Below are 22640 nucleotides of genomic sequence, written 5' to 3' on the forward strand. Positions count from 1 at the left end.
CAGGCCTCACTTATGCATCAAACGAGTAATTCAGTCCTGATGGGTTTCTGTAGTTTCCAGCATCCCATGTAACTCTCTGCTGTACTGGATTGCTTGACTCTGGAAAGCACTCTGAGGTTCTGCTGGCATGAACACTACCAGGGAATATGAAACCAGTTGTGATCAGTTAAGCTGTATCGTTATCCATTTGTAAAATCCACAACTTCTGTCATGTGTTTACCTCATAGATGGTCTTTGGGGAGAAAAGGACAAACACCTTCATAACTGCTAAGGACAACAACTGTAGCCCAGCTGATTCTGATTTCACTGGCTGCTTACAGCAGTTAAGGCTTTGCCTCCCAGGATTTAGCCTGAAGGCACCTAGAGATACAGGACTTGTGTTCTGTACTGAGATCTAATTCTGTATGCAATGAACTTTGCCTCAAAATATTTCACAAAAAATAAAACCTTATTGAATAAGTAGTCCACTGATACTGGTTAAGTAGAGTGGTTTGTGCAAGCGGAGATGGTAGAAATGGATCCCTCCTTTGTAGAGAAATGCAACAGTCATGGTATCCAATGGAAATGTGACTGTGACCAGATTTGTGGCCGTAGCCTTTCTCGCTTTTGGATGAGAAAACTGAAAAAGGGCAACATGAGAGCCCTGCTGACCCTGCTGAAGCATGGTGGGTGGAGGCACGCTGTGAAGAGAATTCATTAGGCAGGAACAAGCAATGTTAAATATATTCTGTTTGCTCTTCCTCTTGGTTTTTGGCTGCAGAAAACAGAACAAGTTATAAGACATAATGCACAAACAAACAGCCTCATTTAAAACAAAGGGGGAGGTCTGCACATCCTGCAGGACAAATAGCTGCGTTCTTTGTGAGTCTGCTCAAAGGATAAGCAAGAAATCATTGAGAACATGGAGCTAAACACAGCAGATAGGGAAATACACAGCTATTCCTCAGTTAGGTCTATTGTGCTAGACAGACCTAAGTCTGCTCTGCAGGCAGGTGATGTTTTTAAGCAGTTCCCCAGACATGGTTTATAAAATCAGGTGAAGTTCTACTTGGACAAGTCACCGCCCAACGACCTGGTGCACGGCACTCGTCAAAAGCCTTTACTCACCAGTCGAACCCTTGACAGTTGTGGGTTTGCTCTTGTGTCTGCCTTTCTCCGCCACCAGACTGAAGGTGTATTCTGTTCCCGCGTCCAACCCTCGCAGGATGAAAGAGGTGCTGTCCACAGGGATCTCCACTTCATTCTTCCTTCCAGAGGGGCTAACGTAAGTGAGGCGATAACGATCAAACTTGGCCACTGGTCTTCTCCAGCGAAGGGATAAGGTGGTTTCGGTGGGGTCACTGACTTCCAAGTCCTTGGGGTTATCAAGATCTACAGGTTAAAAAAGCAAAGTTGAGGTGTCTCTGAATTGCCCTGCAACAATTTTTCAGGCATTTGTAGTCAGAGCAGCATCTATACTGGATGTCTAGTAGGAGCTCAGTGTCTTATTGACCTTTTGAAGCCCCGTTGCTTGATATAGGCTGAGGATGATGAAGTTCTGTTTTGCAGACAAACCACACTAGAACAGGTTTCCCCCACTTACACTCACTTCAGCAGGCTCTGCATGGAGGATAGGCAGAATTTAAGCCTTCAGAGAATTTACCTGGGAAATGGGGGATATTGTGAGAAAAATCCTGGATCTGAAGGGCAGTCAGGACTATTGCTACCACTGAGACTGTGCACTTTGTCAGATCAACCTTTTGGCCATAACCACCATTCCTGCCAGAAACCCTCACAATTAGGGCATGGCCAGAGTAATCAGTGTAAGCATAATTGCCATTAAGGAGCTCACCTAGAGATGAAACTCCCAGAGCATTAAGAGATCCTCGTACAGGAAAAGGAAGCCGCATTCAGAGGTCAAGATATTTGGGAAAATGTCCCATTGGTACCAAAATGAAATAAAGAAATGAATCAATATTTCTTACAGCATTACTTGGAAAGAAACATCAGAGCGGCTCTGCCTGACTCGCTGCTTCCTCCAGAGCACAAAGGAGGATCAAGCTACTCACCAGTGCCAGCATTAATGGTAGCAGGAGCGCTTTCCCTGTCCTGTCTCACTGCTGTCACTCCAATGCCATATTCAGTTCCAGGCCTCAAACCTAAGAGAGGAGGAATAGAAGTATGAGTTCCTGCCCATGGAATATGTCTATGGGCAGTTGTTTAAATAAGGAAGCCTGGATGTATGCAAGGTAAGATACATGCTTTCCTGTCTACACAGAGAATCGAGGTTTCAGTTGACCCTCCAGCTGACTTGACACTGATAAATCTTTTTCCGTGTGCATACCAAAGGATAAAAATTATGGCTGCCTGAGATTGCATTTTGGACACTGTGCAAATGCATAATCAGAGATAGTTTCTGCTTTCAAGAGCTTGCAGGATAACTGCTTCTGCCAATCAAAAGCAGGTAGACACACATAGGACATGGAGAAGGTACCAGTAAGGCTTGCAGGCTGGTAAGGCAACTTGCAGGTACACAGAAGCGTTGCAGACTGGCATTAGTAAATGCCATCCCTAGCACACGCACAAGCCTTTTGAACTCAGGGATGTGAAGCCACCCCCACCAAGGCATGCAGCTACCTAGGACGCAGGGAACTGACTAGTGGGATTCAGAGTTGCACATGGAAGTGAAATGGCCACACACCTTCTGTTGGAGAGTTATCCATCTGCAAGTGTGTAAACATATATCACATGTATTTAATTTAATTGCTTGTACTCAAAATGTGTAACCTCTGCTTGTGCCTCTTCTGTATAGTGACCAAAAGGACGTTTTTTCACTACACTGGGGTGCCCTAGGGTGATGGCAGCAGGATGACAGTAATGACAATCTCTCTATTCCCCTACCTGTGAGTGTCGCTCTGGTTGTTGCTTGGTTGCCCTTTGGCACCGTGATCTCAGCATGGTCCCCACCAGAGATGGGAGCAAACTTAATTCGGTAGTTGTCAATATTTGCATGGCTGTTCTTCCACTCCAAAGTGATGGTATTGTCTGTCTGGGACACCCGCTTCAGGTTTCTTGGAGCATCCAAGTCTGCAGTCAATCAAACAAAAAAAATTAGATAAATAAATAGGAATAATTCTCTTGTGACAGCAGTCACTCATGACGGTGCTTTTTAGAAGGTGAAACGACCCGTAAAGCTGAAGTTAAGTTTCCTCTCACACGATACCACTATGTTCTTAACTATATCAAGCAGATTTCTTTTAGCACAAAGTGAAGAGTTCACTAGCTGTAGGAAAAAATCAGTGGAAAAAAATTCAACTTTTACCTCCTGAAACAAAAGTTTTCAATTTTAGTAATTTTTCTTATTACAAAACAGGCTTGTGGAAAAACATATTTGGATGAAAATACTGTTTTTCCTTTACAAACACCTCAGCTTTCAAAAGAAAAAAGGCTGATAAAAAACCCAGAATTTATCATCTCTAGAGTTTCTGTTCAGTAAATATCTTGCATTCTTGGCTGAAAGGAACACTAAGTCTCAAAACAAAAGTTGAATATTATGTAGAAATTCAACAGGTTTTCATTGTTCACAGCTATAGTAGACCCCAAGCCTCCCCTGAATGAAAAACTACATTTATGGGTGAAAAGGGAGGTAGTTCCCTACATACCATGTATTCAGCTCCCTTAATGCATCAAACCTTGACAACATGCTAAAGGACCCACACTTTCATAAAGCATTCCCAGGATCGCTAAGGAGCAAAGTAAATTTATAAAAGAATGACAGAAAACATTCGTAGAACTGAAGAAGGAAAAAAAGCAAAGTTCTCTGCTAATCTATTATGCATTTAGACAAACAGAAATAAGGTCTTGCTGGAACAGGAACCGTGGAAGATATTTAGCTCAGCAGACAGACAAGTAAACCAGAGAAATTTCTTTCCTGAAGCAGAGATTTAGGGTATGATAAGCAGAAGCTACGAAGTGACTTAATAACATAATTTTCATTTTCAAAATACATTTAGATACTTAGGGAGTCTAAATATTTTGTTGAGCAAGTAAGGTATATAAGGCACAGGAAAACAATCTCCACTGTCATGTCCCTCTATAACAGCGCTGATTCTGTGCTGATGCAGTCACTATCAGCTCAAGCACCATGACACAAACAGCACGGGAAGACTGATGTCTGTTGTATTACCTTCCCAGAAGTCTGGATGGGTATCCAAGCCTCTTACCTGTGACAAAGACTTCTTTCATAGGGTCACTTTCCATGTCCCCTCGACGAGAGATTAGTGTCACTTCATACTCTGTGTGTGGCCTCAGGTTTCCAATAGAATATTGGTTTTCATCTTCAGAGAGGTCGATGGTTGTCCTGTCCCCTGGAACGTCCTTGGGGCCATAAGTGAGCTCTATGCCTTCAATTTCAGCCAAGGGTTTGGACCACGTGATAAGAGCTGTGGTGTCTGTGACATCTTTTGCCTCGATCTGGCTAGGGGCATCAAGCTCTGTTACAAAAAGAGGAAATGGTGGGTTTTAAAAGAAATTTTGACAGAAAAATCATACACATTCTTGTGCTTTTAATTGCTGATTCAGAACCAAATTAAAATGAGTGACTTCTATGAACAGAAGCTTGCCTTCAATTACTCTCTTCCTTTACTTTCTGTAGTTGTAGAAGAAAGGGACAAATGGAGTCAATTCGTCAGAAGCAAATTCATCAAAATTAATTAACATCAGAAGCTGCCAAAGGACAGACAAGCAGGAACCCTAAGAAGTTCTCCAACTGCACAATAGAAACTCTCCATTAATGATTTCTTCATGCAAATGTCACCAGGATGAAAGAAATTCTAATTCCTGTTGACACTTTGAAAAAGAATAAAAGCGCATGCTGCTTGCTACCTTCTAGCTAAACATAAATTTCCTTTCCTTTTCAAACAGGTAATTTGGAAAGGAATTCATTCTCCTCATGTATTTTTAATTAGCAGCTCTGCTGCTTTCTTTTTTCCCCCCATCAATTCACAGTACAGAGCTTTAAAAACTTCCCAGGCTATGCCAAACAGCAGCTGGTTTGTTGGTGGCGTTACACCAAACACAGGTTGTACTTACTTGTGGTTATCACTTTGGATAGTCCTGGTCCTCTGGTGTTGTTTTTCACTATATGAAGGGATACGTTATACTGTTGCCCTGGTGCCAAACCTGGCTGCATGTAAGATGTCTCTGGCCTTTTCAAGCTGCTGGTTATATCTCCATTATCATCCTTTTTCTGTAACACATGGAACAAACAGTATAAATACAAAAAATCCAGGATCTGCCACTTACATAAAGCCTCCATACAAGAAACTCTCTTTCCTTACCAGATTACGGAAGACCAGCTCCCAGCCATCAAATGAAAAGTTCAGAGGATCCCACTCCACCTGGACGGACGTTTCTCTAACAGATTTGAATTTGAGACCTTCTGGAGCAGGCAGATCTGTGACAGAAAAAAAGTATATCATTGCACGAGCACCCAGTTCCCATTAATAGGGCACAGAGGGTGGGACATCTTTCCACCACTATAAATATCTGCCGTGTATCTGCATCTGAGATGTTTACACCCTCTTCATAGCCAGTTAGTCTGTCTTTGGAGAAACATTCCTCTGTCCTATTTGGGATGTCACTTTACAGTAAAATGAATTTTGCCCTAGAAATCTCTATTTTTGTACTCTTGAAAGAACCCTAGTGTGGATATTTGAAGTTGGGGGAGATGAATCCTGCCCCAGGTCTCTAAAATGAGGACAGTGACAAGTCAAAGAGCATCTTTTGAGGCTGGGATGTTCAGATATGACTGTGGTGTGCATGGTGCAGAAGGAAGATGAACAACAAATGAACAGACATGAAGACAGAAAGGAAGTTGTGGTAAAACACACTGAAGATGCAAATCAAATAGAACCTCCATTTTAGTCAAAAAAGTTGGAATCCAAGTGATTTCATATTGCTCTTCTACACACTGCTACATTTTTGTATTTCTTTCAAGAAACATTACCAGATTTTAAAAATGTGCCTTATTGTCAAGAAGCCAAAGGTCTTAATTTACAAAGACCCCATGATATTCATCGGGAGGTGGTGCAGAGAGCAGGAGAGCTAGTGAACTGTACTTTTAATACAGTCATTAGTATTGGAAAAGAATAGAAAGTGAAAGCGCAGAAGGCTGTCTTCATCCAGAACAGGAGATGAATTGAAAACAGAAAATACAAAAGAAATAATACCCTGGAAAAGGGATGGAAATAAATACATATTAAGGAACAGACAAAAGAATGAATACAGGGAATATTAAACTCACATGTTGCTACCCTGGCACTGACGGGAATACTCTTCTTGTTTTTAAGGATTGCAAAGACACGGATGAAGTATTCTACACCTGGCTCCAGCTCGTGAATGGTGGCAGCTGTCTGGTTTCCTGGCACAGTGAACTGCATATCTAAGCCACCACTGCCAGTAGGGACATAGGTGATGAGGTACTCATTGACGAGATTCTCATGCTTCCATTCCAGATTTACGGTTTTATCTGTTATGTCTGTCACGGTCAGCTCAGTTGGAGGAGACACTAGGAAGGGGAAAAAACCAAAACAAACTTATAAGAAGTTTTCAAGGCTCAGAAAATAATGACTTACCCATTTGCACATTTTCCCAGGAGCAGTTTGTAAGAACCATCTAACAAACAGGGAATGGAGAAGCCATGTTGCACAAATTAGATGATTGAAGAAAGGCATGTTCAGTTGATGAAGACTACAGACATTTCCAAAAGTCACGGGCCAACTTCTGTTCTCACGCTTGCACACAACCTATGGCTGTGTTCTCCCTCCTCCTCTCATGGCTACTGCACAAGACTACTATAGCTGGGTCCCTGGGGATTCAGACGTTTAATTCAACTGCCAGCAACAAATTGTTTTATAGCTGGAAGTCCTGGGGTTTGGATACACAGAATTGCACAGCTTTTCCAAAGTAAAATAAAACATGATTATTTTTGTAAATACTGTCAGTAGGTTACTCCACATTTGCATGTGCAAGAGCACAAAATGTGGCTTGAGAGTCTTCCAGAAGGAAGAGAGAAAAAATGGGAATTTATTTTCAAGGGTATTCATTGTCTTTTATAATGTTCCCAACCCCAAAGTACACTTTGATTACTCTACAAAGATCTCAGTTCCAAAATTTCTCCCCTGGGATCTTCTAAAGAAAACTACCTCCTCTACAGTGTAATGCCTGTCATTATCTAGCTGCCAAAATTTTCTGTGGATTTGCATAGAGTCAGTGGTACTGAGAAACTAAGCACGTGGCTTTATAGCTAAGTTTTCACTCCAGCTGATTCCATATTTTACTCTAAGCTTTGTCAGATGTAACGTACACACACACACATATATGTGTACATAGATAACATATATAAAATCAAGTTTTACTTTAGTTAGAAAAAAATCTATTCGGACAATTGAGACATAGCCAAGGTCCCTGTAATAACCCTGAAAGCTTTCACTGCAATCTTTGCAACATCTGGCAATTCCATCGTAACAGTTGTCTCATACAGATCACTCAGATAGGACAATGTTATTTTCTGTGTGTGCCTTGCCTCCAGTACATCCTCTGCCTCCTCCAGGGCTCCGGCTCAGAGATACACCCTCCAAAGAGAAGTCGCTGAGCCCTTGGGGTGTCTCAGAGCATACGGTCCGTGCTGTGTGTTTCATTTTCAGCTCCTACAACAGTGACGGCATTGTGAATGCAAACCCTTTCTTACCCACCCAGCACAAGACTGGGAACCAGCACCTGCCTGTAAGAAACATTTGATACCCAGACTCTTTATTCACTGACATTCATTATCTACATTATTTCATCCCTGCAAAGCCTTATTCTTTAGTCAAAATTCAGTACATATTCTTTTGAAAAAATACCTAGTAAGAAGACTATGGATACATCTCCCTGTTCTCCATAGCTAGAACAGTTTCTTCCAGGTGCATTTTTTTTTTTAGCATCAAGAGGTGCTATGAGAAACTGAAAGGTCATGATGACAAATCCCAGCCAGTGTTAGCTACAGGTCTGGTGACACTGTGGTGGGAGCAAACTTGGAGATAATACATGGACTGCATCACCGTTACCAGCCTGTTGGCTGCTGACCACCAAAAGTCACCAGCAACCGCTACGCTATAGAGCCCTAAAAAGTAAGGAAGGCCAAGAGCTTGCTCCTGGTGTTTTTACTTCTCTGATTCAGCTGTTTGGACAATGATAAAGAAGAGTGGCAACAAGGCCAAGCTATATGGAAAAGGTTCACAGAGCCTCCAAGGCTGCTGGATGGACACAGGGAATTACCCAGGGGAAGGGGTTCAAAAGGGACATTGCAACCTACCATCAGAGCAGTCAACCCCCATGTAACCATCCTCACAGACACACCGTCCGTCGACGCAGCGGCCCGCGTTGTTGCAGTCGTTGGGGCAGGATCGTTCACGGCAGTCCTCCCCTGTGAAGCCCTCGTGGCACACACAGCGCCCGTTGACACAGCGCCCGCGCTGGTGGCAGTCATTGGGGCAGGACAGCTCGCCACAGTCCTCCCCCATGAAGCCATTGTCGCACTCACAGCGTCCCTTCACGCACCGCCCACGGTTGTTGCAATCGTTGGGGCACCTCAGCTCCCCACAGTCATCCCCAATGAATCCCTCGTCACACACGCACTGCCCGTTGACACAGCGCCCATGGTTGTTGCAATCGTTGGGGCACCGCAGCTCCCCGCAGTCGTCCCCGATGAATCCCTCGTCACACACACACTGCCCGTTGACACAGCGCCCGCGGTTGTGACAGTCATTGGGACACCGCAGCTCCCCGCAGTCCTCTCCGATGAATCCTTCCTGGCACACGCACTGCCCGTTGACGCAGCGTCCGCGGTTGTTGCAGTCGTTGGGGCACCGCAGCTCCCCGCAGTCCTCGCCCAGGTACCCCTCGTGGCAGATGCAGCGCCCACCCACGCAGCGCCCGCGGTTGTGGCAGTCCTTGGGGCACCTCTTCTCGCTGCAGTCATCCCCCACGAAACCCTCGTAGCAGACACACAGCCCGTTCTCGCAGCGCCCGTTGCCGTTGCAGTTGTTAGGGCAGGTCAGCTCCCCGCAGTCCTCCCCGGTGAAGCCCTCCTCGCAAAAACAGGTCCCGTTAACGCAGCGCCCACGGTCGAAGCAGTCATTGGGGCAGATGAGCTCGCCGCAGTCCTCTCCGGTGTAGCCCTCGTCGCAGACGCACTCGTTGTCCACGCAGCGCCCACGGTTGTGGCAGTTGTTGGGGCAGAGGGGCTCGCTGCAGTCCTCGCCGGTGAAGCCCTCGTGGCACACGCACTGTCCACCCACGCACCTCCCATGCACGCTACACCCCGGGGAGCAGAGCTCTTCGCTGCAGTCCGTGCCCGTGTACCCCTCAAAGCACACGCAAACCCCATCCACGCACTTGCCTTGGTCGTTGCAGTCGGACGGGCAGGCGGCCTGGCTGCAGTCCTCGCCAGTGAAGCCGTCGTTGCAGATGCATTTGCCCTGGACGCAGAGACCCCGGTTGAAGCAGTTGTGTGGGCAGGCTGGTTCAGAGCAGTTGGGGCCTTTCCAGCCAGGTTCGCAAATGCAGCCGCAGATCTCGATGCTGTAGTTGCCACGTCCGCTGCAGTAGGGTGTTGTGTCCAGGCGACCTGTACCAACAATCCAGAAAACCCGTTACTCCCCTGGGCTCTGGGATGTGTTAAGCCAGTGTGGCACACACAACTCAAAAGGGGTCTGATTTTCCCAGGTCCCCGCAGGACATAATTTCCAGAATCACCAAAGCTTTTCAATGATAATTTCTCCTTTCTCTAGTGAGATTTAGTTTACCAGGAATTCTTTAACTTGCTCTAATACCAGGGAAGAGCCCCTGCCAACGACTTGGTAAATGAACATGCTGGATTCCTCTGCCCTTAAAACAATCCCTCTTCCACCAACTGAGCAGCTTTCCTGACTGCTTCATTAGGGCACGCACCATGAAGCATTATTCACCAATTCACCCCAGAATGTAAGAGGCCAGGCAGCATGCTGTATCACCAACTGTGAGATGGTGTCTGTGCTCAGAGGGACAGATTACTATGAGAAGACCTGTGTTTTCCCTCTTATATGACCAACCTCCTACCTCAGTTTAAAAAACAGTCAGAACGGTACCTTTTTTCCCTCTTCTCTAACCATTTGTGCTTGTCTATTGCCTTATGTCCCGCTGTATTTTTATTGGTCTCTATTAGAGAAAACTTGGAAACGAAACCAGTTACATTGGCAGCTTACTCAAGGGGACAAAACGTGGAGCCAAGAGTTTGGACTGCATTAGGTTTAATCTTAACTCCGACAGATTGTCACCATGCCCAAGTGCCGTACATGCTCAATGCCACAGCTACAAAGCAACCCAGGCAGACTTCTGACCCACTGATTCATAAAAGTGCAAAATTGTGAATGAGTGTATCTTGCAAGCTGGCCAAATACCTTCCCAGTTCTGATTATGTTTCCAATTTAACAGGCTGACTTTTGCTCATTCTTTAAACTGATTTGAGTATCAACTTTACACAATATCTACAGCCAGCACAAGATTTTCCCCAAGAGCAGCTCCCCAGTCTGCCTTACCTTCTGCTGCCTGGGAATTAGGACAGCATCCAGCCCCGCTGGCACACTGCTCCCGTAGGGAGGATACCAGCCCCTCCAGCTCCTCTAGTCTGCTCAGCAGATCCTTAATGTCTGGGGCAGCTGCGCAGCCACAAGCCCGGCGGGGAATGTTAATACGGTGCGTGAAGACAATCTGGTTCTCCTCGTTCACCGTGTGCTCCTCGTAATTCTTCACGGGCTCAATTTCCGCCTTCAGGTCTGCATCACCGCTTGCTGAATCCAGGTCCACAGAGCAAAGGGAGCCAACAGGCAACTTGATGTTGTAGACATGGTTAAAAACCACAGGCTGATTATCCTCTGGCAAGGTCACGTTTAGCCCAGTCTCTCGCTTCTGCCGGATAATTCGCTTGATGAGTCCACCATTCACGTGCTGGTACAGCAAAACTAAGATCACACAGGTCAAAACCTGGGTGGGGAGTCCCATTGTGGTGTTCAGTTCCTGTTCAAAGCTGATGGAGTCTTATATATGCTTGGCCTTTGTAGTCTGGAGCAGAAATTGGAGAGCCAGTTCAAACCAAGGTGGATATCCTTCCCTTTCCTGACACGCTTGTTCCCTAAAAGAAGAAGGGACAGTGTAAGAGACAAACCACAGCTTCGTCACCCAACACAAGGCCTGTGACACTGAACATGTGCTGGCGTCCCAAAGAACATGGTTGGAGTGCTACTCGATGTACGATCTCACTTCACCCAAGCTGCTGAGCTTGTTCTTCTCTATAATAACAGTGCATTGCCTTGTTTTCCAGGATCTCAATGTGCTTGTGAACAAAAAGTCACAAGACACAAATCTTGAAGGAAGCTACTGTTATTTCCCATTTAGAGCAAGTACAGTGGAGTAGGGAAGGTTTAACTGCCTCAAGCAGAAGACCGGGGCAAAGAAGCCTGCTGAGTCTCAACTCAACTGAAAGCACTACTTTCAGACAGTGGTAGGTAAAAGAAATATATGTTCTGTTTTGATTAAACTAATGTTAAAAGTCTGTATTTCCTTCACTCATTAGCCCACTGCTGGAAGGCTACTGAAGGATGGATCATGTAAGAAACTGGAGACATTGTCAAAAAGGCATATCAACACTACTAAGCTCCTTGCAGTCCTTTTCCATATGCTTTAAATTATTCCAGTTGCATGGGAATCTGAACTCCAGGGCTTGTAGCCCAATGGCAAGTTTCACTATACTGATGATTTGTCTACAGCGTGAAGATATATGGAGCTCTCTGGAGAACACCATAGGCTGAAGGTTCTGGTGTCAGTGCTGGCACCATAGCTAGCAATATTTTAGCATAGAAGTAGTGATATACAACAGAAGAGGAGACTCCAACAAGGGAGACACACTGGGAGAAATAGTGATAGAAATACAGATGTACACACACACAAAAGGGAGAGGAAAAGAAGGAATAGAAATCCTTTAACATCTAAGCTTTTCAAGAAAGAGAGAAAGCTTTACACCAATACAGATGTAAAAAAGTCTGTTTAGCAACCCATACATCTTTTCACCAGGCAACATTTCCCACTGGCTGATCTTTCATCAGCTATAATACAAAAGCTCGCTTATGGTTACGAGCAGCTATCTAGGCTGTACTAGCTCTTCCAGAAACTCATTCTTTTCAATTAGCTTCAATATTTCCTTTTCCTCCTTATTCTGTACCTGTTCCTTTGAAATGATATGAGCCAGGGGAGCTGAAAGACTTCTCTTGGCTTCCATGGAGAATCAACCCTTCAGAATGTAGAGTGAGAACTAAAGCAGCTAAGGGACCGACTAAACAAGTGCACCCAATAAATGTCATGGAATTTCTTTTTCTTTCTACTCCCAGAAAAGTCTTGTTAAACGGTTAGGTCAGTGACTGTGCTTTCACTAGTTGCAAGCTAGGGAAATGCCAGTAACAGAGGAAACAATCAGCAATTTATTCTCTAAACACCACGGTTTTAATGATAATTCATTTGTCAGATGGGACACTAGCTTCTTACACCCTTCTGCCTCCCCCAGAGTGTGGAGATCATTTTTTTCCCCGTACTATTTCAGCTGCTTTTGTGAAAGAATGACAGGAATACATCAGACACTTAACTGAAATTAATTTTTTTTTGTTGAGCTCACGAAGAGTGAATTTCACCCCTTTTTATTGGGGAATAAATCAGAAGTCAACAAGCAGCAGTCAAGGCTTTTTCCTTGTCACAGAAAAGCGTTCAGCTTTAAGCCATTTCTAACACTTAAACCAGTTGTTCAAACATGTCTGCAACCCGTGTCTGCACCAGGAGAGATCACAGGGTAGCTCATAAAGAATAACAGAGACAGACATGGTCCAGTCTCATTTGTGACTCAGGCCAACCCCTAAATTGGGTTGCCAGTTCATGAAACGTGTTCAGGACAGTATTTGAAGTGGGATTTTACTCTCAAGCACTCACACTCGGGGTTTGAAAATTGTTTTCCATGCAAGGAAACTCCATGTGCTATATACACTTTTTGCCCTGAGACAAAGTCATAGGGCTAAAATTGGTGCCTAATCCTCAGGTAGTTATTTAAGGGACAAGCTGCTTGAAAGATGAATCTTCAATGGAAAATGGAACAAACTGGAAGCAGCTCTGCATCTAATTCTCACTGAATTTTAGGCAAAGTCAAGCATCAGTTTCCTTATGGCTTTTGTAAATCCCAGCCTACAAGAATATGGGCCTTGGCCAAACCAAGAGAGTTGATTGCAGTGTCTCTGCTGACTGATGTAAATTTGTGTATCGTTTTGTGATGGTACAAACTGTGATTTTTAAAATATGGTTGGAAAATGAAAAACCTGTTTCTGACAAGAGCCCTTGTCACTATTACCTTCACTGTCGATGAAAGCCACACGAACACCGTTGCTTTCACCGGATACTCATTGCATTAGAGCCAGACAAACTGTTCAGCCTACAGATGATACTGGAAGACTTAATGTATCTTGGCTGACGCCCTTTTGAAGTTTATGAAGAAGCACCATGGTGGTCTCGAAGAAGCATTCGTCAGTGTCTGATCTGAGACCTCTGTGTTTTAACACCTAATGTGATGTCTGAGCTAGCTCAGATCAGGTGTTTCTCATCTGATCTGCCAAGGACCCAGCAGGATTAGCTGAGCTGCACTCCTAAATCTGAGATCTACAAAACAAGACACCTTCATACAATTATTTATACATTAGCTATATTTTTGGCTGGAAGAACAAGGATGACATCCTTCTCTCCAACTTTTGTTCCTCAAGTATATCTAAACAGCCCGGACCACAACGGACCACCCAGGAGCAGGCCATTCTAGAGAGAAACAGAACTCACAACAACTGTCGGGCTCTCTTGTTCCTTCACTTTTCCCCATCTTCTTCCCTTCTGAACAGTTCATGTAGATTGTATTTTAAACCTGCCTCTTGGAGACATCCTCTCTATATTCTCTTTGCAGACATCAGCTGCTGAATTTTTTACAGGCACATGAAAGTCTTGCAGCAAGAGTTTGCAAAAGCAGATGACCCTTCTCATCGTGAGCTTGGCCTTGCTGCAATGGATATGAAAGGAGCTGGGTGATGTTTGCAGCATATCTCTCAGATATGTTGAGAGGCTTGTATGACCAAGAATGTGTCAATTTTTTACAAGCGGTTTGTCTCATACGGAATATTACTCATCCTAATGAACTGTGCCCCTCAGGTCTTCCTGCTGTCCTGACTACAACACAACTGCTTCAAAAATCTTGGCAATGACTATGTGGTTGGTCTGCAAAATGTTCTGCTTGTCATGCAGAACAATAAAGTCTAGAGCTCGTGTTCTCCCACTCTGAGCACTAGCACCTTGCACAGCCATCACCCTCCTTGGGCAAGAGTTATCTTTTACTTCTCTCCTGTTCCCTTAGGCACAACAACAACATAAATAATAACAAGAGGTGCTGTGGCCTCTCATGCATGTCTTAAATTTCATTGATCATGAACACTTAGGTAGCCTGCCCACCTGAGTACAGCTTGTGCGGGTACCGGCTGAGCGATGAGACCTTGGGTCACTAACGCTGGATGCACCAGCTGTCATTGTAAGAGTGCAAGATCTTCAGAGCACATCAACTTAACAAGTGATATATCTGAAATTGTTGGTCGAGGTGCCCAGGACAGAGATGTCAGTCTCTCTCTGATAAATATGCTGTCCGTATCAATGCGACATGGTAAGGGGCCATTTGGCAATGGGCTCAGACACCGGGGCAGCAGTGGTGTTGAAAGCTTAGAATCTCTGGAAGGAGAGTTGGGTTCAAGTTCAAGACAGCAGAGTGTGAAGGTAATACAGATATTTTCATCCCAGCCACAAACTTGCTGACTCCTCTCTACTCTTCCGTCTCGGCTGGCTCAGAGCAGGTTACTATTCACTTTAGAGTTTCTTTAGCATATTAAAAAAAAAAAAGAGACTATGAATTGAGAAGCTAATCATGGCATCTATGCAGTACCAGCTGATGCACAGAGAGATTTTTTTTTTTTTAGAAATACTAACTCTAAAAGGTAGATGTTATCTAAAGAGGAAAAAAAAATTTCTAGAAAAACAACTAGATAAAAAACCTGATCACTAGCTAGTAATACTCTTAATAATATCTGGTGGAAGTAAGATGGACTGTCAATAGCACAAAGGAAAGGAATAACTTTCATTTTCACTGCAGACCTCTCATGTGAGGATCTGAAAGCACATCATAGCCTGGCTGTCAAAAGCTGAAAAAATGTTAGGGTTATTTTTTTTTTTGTTTAGACATTCCCACAGCCAAATCCCCAACCCCCTCCCGACATCAGAACTTTTTCAGGACCTTTCCATTTAATTAGAAATTTGTTTCTTAATAAGAAATTTTCAATTAATATTGAAAAACACGCAGGAATCCTGGCTCCTGGGGAACACTAAGCTAAGGTAATATATGAATATTTTCCTTTCTCAAAGATATATTTGCTGGAAACCAGCAGGTATGAGAAACTAAATTAATGTTTGCATAATTTAAAGTTCTAGTGTGCCACTCCAGTCTCTCTTGCAAATTCAGGAGTGGCAGAGTTGTGAGATGATTTGCGGGTATGTGGAGCGATAAATATGCAAATGAGAACCCTGTGAAATTTTAATCAAAACAGATTACAGCAATGAAGAAATAGAGGTGTTAAAAAGTATCTCAGCTGTCCTTCTTAAAGGAGGCAGAAGGCTGATTAGATTTGTTCAGACACCCTCTACATGTCATGACTTGGAAATTAGACTTAAAGAAGGCAGGGAAAAAAAGAGAGGGAAAAAGGAAACAATTCCTCTCTAAACAGATACTTCCAATATTACAGAGGAGGGGATCAAATATTGTCAGCATATATTGGATTCAAGCATGTCTTGTTAAAATCTGCATGAAAGTAACAATGGGCTGGATTCTGACAGAGAGGAAGACTCAGCTGGAGAGGAGCCATAGCTCCCTACAGAAAACACAAAACAGTGCATTTTGAGGTTTGTCAACTGCTAACCTCAAAACAATTTTCTGTAATCTGTTAACTGAAGAAACTTCACGTTTCAAGAATTTCCACCAAGACATGATCTGGCCATCTGTTCCCTCAAGACCAGGGTATCCAGCCGTGCATGTGTGTAGGCACTGGCATTGTGAGTACCATCATCCAGTACCTAAAGAGGGCTACAGGAGGGATGGGGAGGGACGGGGAGGGACTCTTTTATCAGGGAGTGTAGTGACAGGACAAGGGGTGATGGTTATAAGCTGAAAGAGGGGAGATTTAGATGAGATATTAGGAAGAAATGTTTTCCTGTGAGGGTGGTGAGGCAGTGGCCCAGGTTGCCCAGAGAAGCTGTGGATGCCCCATCCCTGGAGGGGTTCAAGGCCAGGCTGGATGAGGCTTTGGGCAACCTGGGCTGGTGGGAGGTGTCCCTGCCCATGGCAGGGGAGTTGGAACTCAATGAGCTTTAAGGTCCTTTCCAACCCAAACCATTCTGTGATTCTATAATATGGTGCTCTTCCCTTTATCTATTGCTGTATAGACAAAAGAGCCATGTTAGGAATTTAATTTGACCTGGAATACTCCCTCTTTGCAGACACGGGGAATTTGTGCATTTTCTACAAGGAACACAAGCAGTGCTATTACAGAGGATTAATAAATTGAAGCTGTCTACCAGAGTGCATTTTTACAAGGCAAGGCTTCAAAAGATGCAACCTTTTAAAGCAAAAGTGCTAATGTAGCTTTGCCAAGAGCGTGTGACTCTTGAGGCTCCAGGCATCTCCTCAAAAACAGATGGATTAAATCTGAAGTAAATTGAAATGTTCTCAAAGAAAGAGACTGGGGAAGGCCTGCAAGATTTGACATGGCAGGCTAAAACACGAACAATGTGACTTCATCATATTTCACCGCTGTTTCCATACATTCATAACTACAGAAAATACTTTTCTTTCCATTCCCGATTCCAACAGGGAAAAGGAATCAGCAGGGATATTCAGTGTAGGTCAAACTACATTAAATCACTCTGGAGAGCAGAAATTCATCACAATTCTAAACCAGCAGTACTGAATCTTTCCAGCAGAAATGGTCAAAGCCAAACTTGCTTTTTTTCTTTTTATTCCCTTCTTTATTTACATGATATTCATTCTATGGATAAGAATTTTAAGGAAGCCAAATCTAGAATAATTCAGAAAATCCCTTGTGTTCCCCAAGGCTTACAGAGAAGGTGTGTGCAAAGAAATGCTGCAATTGTTTCAACACCAATTGGACACCACAGATAGGAACAGGTCCTTAGGATGTGAAGCTCCAAAGGCAAATGCTTATAATACAGAAATTTCCTTCAAAGTCTTAAATCGACTGCATGAAGAGAGAAAAAGAGATCATAACTATCAAAGAAGAAAGAAGGAAGCTGCTCACCTCATTCTCAGAAGTTCTAACAGATAAAATGCAGCGGGATAAGCTGTAACCCATCCCGTTTCCAAGGTGCACTGTGAAGACTTACCTCTAATCTATAAACAACTTCACTTCTACCTCCACGGCCAGGTCATGAAGAAAAAACATCCTGCATATACTCTACAAAGTGTCATTCCTCCAATTTAAATATGGGAAACTGAGGCACAGAGAGGCTGGAACTGAGACACCCGAGCTCCAGAAGCCTCTGCACATAGACCTGTGTGTTTTACCCTCTGCGAGACCAAAAAAGCTGATGCAGCTTTGCCGAGTCCCACTGCAGTAGTTCAAACAGCAAGCACTTCCCAGAAGGCATTTATAGCACCAGACCCTAACACCATACTTTCCTCTTCATGAGTCTGCCTTGATGACTTACATTTTTTATTTAAGGGCAGTTTGTATGTTTGATGTGGGCAAGCATCTGCAGCTCACAGCTCCGGATGCCCCCTGAAGCCACCTGTGCTGGCACCACATGTTCAAGAGAAGTCCTCTTCATGGGGCTGAGAACACTCACAAATATGGGCACTTGGAATGCAGAGATGGGAACTGATTTTCACAGTAAATTCGTTATTGATTTCTTAGCTCTCATAGATTAGAGTTTTCACGGGCAGAAGGCATCCATCACACATTCGGAGGGCCTTGCCCATGCCACTGGAATTACTAATAAAAACAAAACAAATTTTAGATTACCATAAATAAACCCTAGAGTAGATCCTGGTGATCCCAAGAACTGCACTCAGATTTATGCTTCAGAGTGCTTCACAGCAATTAAAACAAATACACGCATATTTTTTACCCCATCCAGCCCCTGAGGTCCTGCATTAAACACCACTCACTCCAGTTAATTTTTCATCTTTGGTTTCAGCTCTTAGATGACATTTCTACTTTGGGGAAGCTGTAGAGTTTCTGGTTCACAGATCCTACTGTACGTCATCTTTAAATAAAACCATTTGGATTCATTTTAGCCTCCACCCATTCTACCTTGGCTGAAAAGCAGCATATAGACAGGGCTTTGCCGAGGCTGTTTTGGAAGGAATTTTAATTAATTGCTTTGTGTACAATTTAGAATTTAGCAGAGGCTCATATTTCAAAGCCATCAGCATGACAGTGCCACAAAAGGGGAAGGAAAAATAACCCACTGAAGCCAACATCCATAAAAATGTGAAAGAGCTATGGTAAATTCTGAATGATAAGCATAAAGGGAGCCCCATGAGAGACTAAACCTTCTGTCGTACAGTGACTATTTTGAGTTAAATTGGCATGATTATTCCATTATAAACTACTTTGTTTCAAAACCTTTGTACTCTTAGCCATGGAAAATCTCTCTAGGTCTATCCTTGTTCAGGATCTCAGAGAGAGAAGAGACCTTTCCAAACCAAACAATGAGTTTGGCTGGTTTTCAAAGCAGAGTGAAAGTTCAGAGATCAGAGGTGGCCTTCTTCCAGTATCAGTAACACCTTTGATCAATAAAGTATTACATATCATGAGGAAATCTCATGAATTAAATGAAAAATTAAATCAGATGGCAAAGATACAACTGGGAGAAAATGACTGCTGAAAACATGCAATAATTAAACAGAAGTGAAAAGCAGATTATGTGATGAGGTGCCTGCAATATGAACTCAACAACCACGAGCTGCCTTCCAGTTTCATAGTCCTGAAGACTATTTTGATTTATGTTTCTTAGGAATTACCTGGCTGATGATGAGAAAAGCAAAGAAATTCTGCCTGAACATACTCCTGCTGCTATTGCTACTCCGTCGAGAGCGAAGGAGCAAGAACTCAGAGGAGAAGCCAGGTGTGTGGAAATGGCATTGTGCTGGGACTTGTGAGATCCAAGGTCATTCCTAATTTCTGGTATGAGTTTAGCCACGTCAATTATCATCTTGATTTCTGATACGTCTATGGCAGATTTGCACCCTAAACAAAGTGCAGATAAAAAACCTAAATTACTTAATTCTTTCTATGTTTCCAGTTGTTCCTCTAAAGAGATTCTTCAGTTTACCCTCTATGAAAAGACTTTCCCTGCTCTTGATTTTTCTGCTTAAGTTCCATGATCTTCATGCTAGAGGTTGTCTCTTTATGCATTTATATGCTACCTATATTAGGGGAAGCCCCTAATTAAACAATAGTAGCCAAGTGTCCACAGTTCTCAGTAAGGTTTAATCACAGTCCCTTCTAAACAGGTCACAGATGGACAGTAGACAAGATTGATGGTGAAAAGGGCAAATGAGATGGCCTGGGAAATGATACAATCTGGCTAGAGCCGAGCTGCTCTGTGACAACTACCATGTTCTTTAGGGCTGCTGGGTATCAGATATTCTTGGTAAGGCCATGTCTACGCAATTATTTATAGAATAAACTCAGTGGTTCCCTTTGGAGCCATTCCAGAGGCCAGCCACCATTGGAGGAAATTAAATAACAAACCTGTGTTTAACATTCTTAAAAGAAGAAGAGTCTAATGGAAATGCTTTGTGTTACTATAAGATTTCCATTTCAAGCACGCTGGGGTGCAGGGCAGCCAGCAATGCAGCAGAATCTGCACACCTTCTGCTCCCTTCCTGCCCTTGCACAACTCCTGCAGTGTGTCAGCGGCCGCTACCCCTGAATGTTGCCTCCTGCAGATAACTCCAAAGGTGCACCTTCAGACTGTCATGCTAAAGAGCAGCCTGCTGTCCCTTAAAGACATGTAAAGGAGCAGCATGTATTGCAACATGACGCTCTCGTAACGGCTTGAACCTTCACTTAGTCAAAATGATCGTGAACATCAACTGGAAAACCTCAAGAACAAGGTTTTGCAGCATCTGTTGTGCCACCAACAAGCATCACAAGTGTTAGGCAGAATTCACTTTTACAGGATCAGACCCGAAGGAAGTGGCTTCTGCTGAATCCTAGAAAATCCCAGCTTCTCTTGGCTTGTGTCAGAGTCTCATGGCTATTTAAAAAGGGTTGTTTATATGAAAAGCATCCAACGTGGCATTACGTAATAGTTACATACAGCCAACCAGACTCAGGAAGAGTCCCATACTAACCACAGGAATCAAAAGCTCTTAATAACTCATTTTTGGTACCCCTAGAGTTAATAAAATTATTGGAGTTCAAAACGACTGAAGATAATTGCTGAGTGACTTAGATGTGTAACGCAGAATTAACCAGACCACGCTCATAACTTAGTGTTTAATTTCTCATGTAATGTACTGTTAAATGTGCATAATTAGAACCAAATAAATGATACATTTCAGTCCGAGTTGCAGATGTGCTGCCTTCCAGCACGCTCATGGGCTCCTGACTATGGATAGTGTGGCTTATACCAAATATGCCTCCAGCTTGTGACTTGGCAGGATCTTACCGTTTCAGTTAATTCTAGTCCTGCCTTTTCTTGGAGACCCTAAGGTCTCTGTTATACCTTGTCCAGCAAAAGCATGCTAGGGTGGGAGGCTGCCCTGCTCTCCACATCTGTCTCTTTGTTCCCAGGGGCAATACAACCAATGTCTTTACACCCAAGCTGAGATTTCAAAGCACCTGGCTAGAAATCCACATATTTCCTGAGAAACACCCAGAAAAAAAGATATCCTGTCCAGTATATTCTGTCCAGTATTAGGTGCCAGAAACCCTGAGAACATCAAGACAATACAATGGTGTCACTTCTTATACATCAGGGAGGGATGCATGCCACCTTCTGGGATTAGTTTTGGAAGTGCTGTGTGTGACCCCACAAGGGTTCCTGGCTGCCAAGGCTCTGAGCACCCAACAAAACCAACACAGACAATGGGAGCAGCGAGCAAAAACCAGACTTGCTCCACGACTGTAAACCTGTGCCAGAGCTCACTGGTTCCAGGAGGGCAGCGGCCCAAAGGCAGGGTCCAGCCAGCAGCTTTTGAGTGCACAGCAGGCTGTTTGTGACCAGGAAAATCTCCCTCTTGTGCCGAATTTCCATACATGTTTCATCCCAGTGACGGAGGAAGACACTGGCAAAGCATATGCCCCTCCGAATGGCAGCGAATAAAGCACTTCACTGCAAACAGAGTCTAACATTTATTTTGGGTGTGCAACGGAGTCTGAATTCATGTGATGGAGTAATCCCGTCGATGAGGTCATGTGTTGCTCTGAAGGGGCTTCTTTGTACCCTGGGTTAGTTAGCAACGCTTCTTCTGTTATCAAGCATCTGATTAAACTCACAAAAGAAGGGTCTTTAAAAACAGTCTCAAGCAGAATTGAGAAGTGAATAAATAATTTTTTTTTTCTTTTCATTTTATCCAACAGGAAAAGGAAAGAGGAATAAGATGGGAAAGGGGCACAAGAAAGGGATTCATTGTTCTCAGATGACAGAACAAAGGTCTTAATCTAGTTTCAAATTTTCTACAAAGCCCAACCCTGTGGCAGATACTAGTTATAAACATCCATGTTGCAAATTTCACCTTGAAGAATCACAGTGCACCATCCAAACAGCACAAACCTCCCGGAAACCATCCTCTGCCTCTCACTGCTGGAGTGACACAGCGCCTGCCTTCTGCAGCAGTGAAATCCTTACCAAAACAATGGACTGTTGTTCCATTATGGGGGAGGTAAAATAAAATGTGTCCCCAATTTTTCTTTGACTTGAAGAAAAACAGCCCTTGGGATGAGAATACTTTTTGTCCTGCAGCTCATACAACATGCTTAATGCTTTGTAGTACCCCTTCCGTGTGGCAGGAACACCAGCTCAGCTCTGACAGCAAGGAAAATGTGAATTATAACGAAATCACTACTAACTTCCCTTGCAGGACACACACCCAAGGTCATCTCAGATTGTGAAGTCTAAGAAGAGCAAAGCTCAAGTTGTTTTGCACTGATTTGTCTGTAAGCACTCAAAGGTGCTTATAAACTGGAAGACATGTGCTGTTAAATACCTGTACTTAATAGAATTACATTATTTCAGATTAGTTATTTGGTGGCATCAGTCATTCCCTGTATTAGAAAAAAAAAATTATCTCAGTTCCTCTCATTCTGGATTATTTCATTCAATATTTCCCTGTCCTCTCCATTGGATATCTGAGCAACCAGACATACAAAGGTTGGCTCTATAGAAGAGCACTATAAAAGAGCTGTGATCAAGTGATGATAAAGTAACAGGTTCAACTGATT

The 22640-nt window shown here is 43.6% G+C and overlaps 1 protein-coding gene across 1 annotated transcript in view; it reads right to left on the reverse strand.

Annotated features, from left to right (window-relative positions):
• TNC (tenascin C) overlaps positions 1 to 11061 on the reverse strand; it is a 47079-nt gene extending 36018 nt beyond the window's left edge. The window contains exons 1-9 of the mRNA XM_010078598.1: positions 10599 to 11061; positions 8336 to 9649; positions 6284 to 6547; positions 5319 to 5434; positions 5071 to 5227; positions 4203 to 4472; positions 2881 to 3066; positions 2049 to 2138; positions 1108 to 1371 (exon numbers count right to left, since the gene is read on the reverse strand). Of these exons, the coding sequence (XP_010076900.1) occupies positions 1108 to 1371; positions 2049 to 2138; positions 2881 to 3066; positions 4203 to 4472; positions 5071 to 5227; positions 5319 to 5434; positions 6284 to 6547; positions 8336 to 9649; positions 10599 to 11061 (3124 nt within the window). The remainder of the gene's footprint in view (positions 1 to 1107; positions 1372 to 2048; positions 2139 to 2880; positions 3067 to 4202; positions 4473 to 5070; positions 5228 to 5318; positions 5435 to 6283; positions 6548 to 8335; positions 9650 to 10598) is intronic.
• Between the last annotated feature and the right edge of the window lie 11579 nt (positions 11062 to 22640).

This window comes from Pterocles gutturalis, unplaced genomic scaffold, assembly GCF_000699245.1.
Source record: "Pterocles gutturalis isolate BGI_N339 unplaced genomic scaffold, ASM69924v1 scaffold8248, whole genome shotgun sequence".
NCBI lineage: Eukaryota > Metazoa > Chordata > Aves > Pterocliformes > Pteroclidae > Pterocles > Pterocles gutturalis.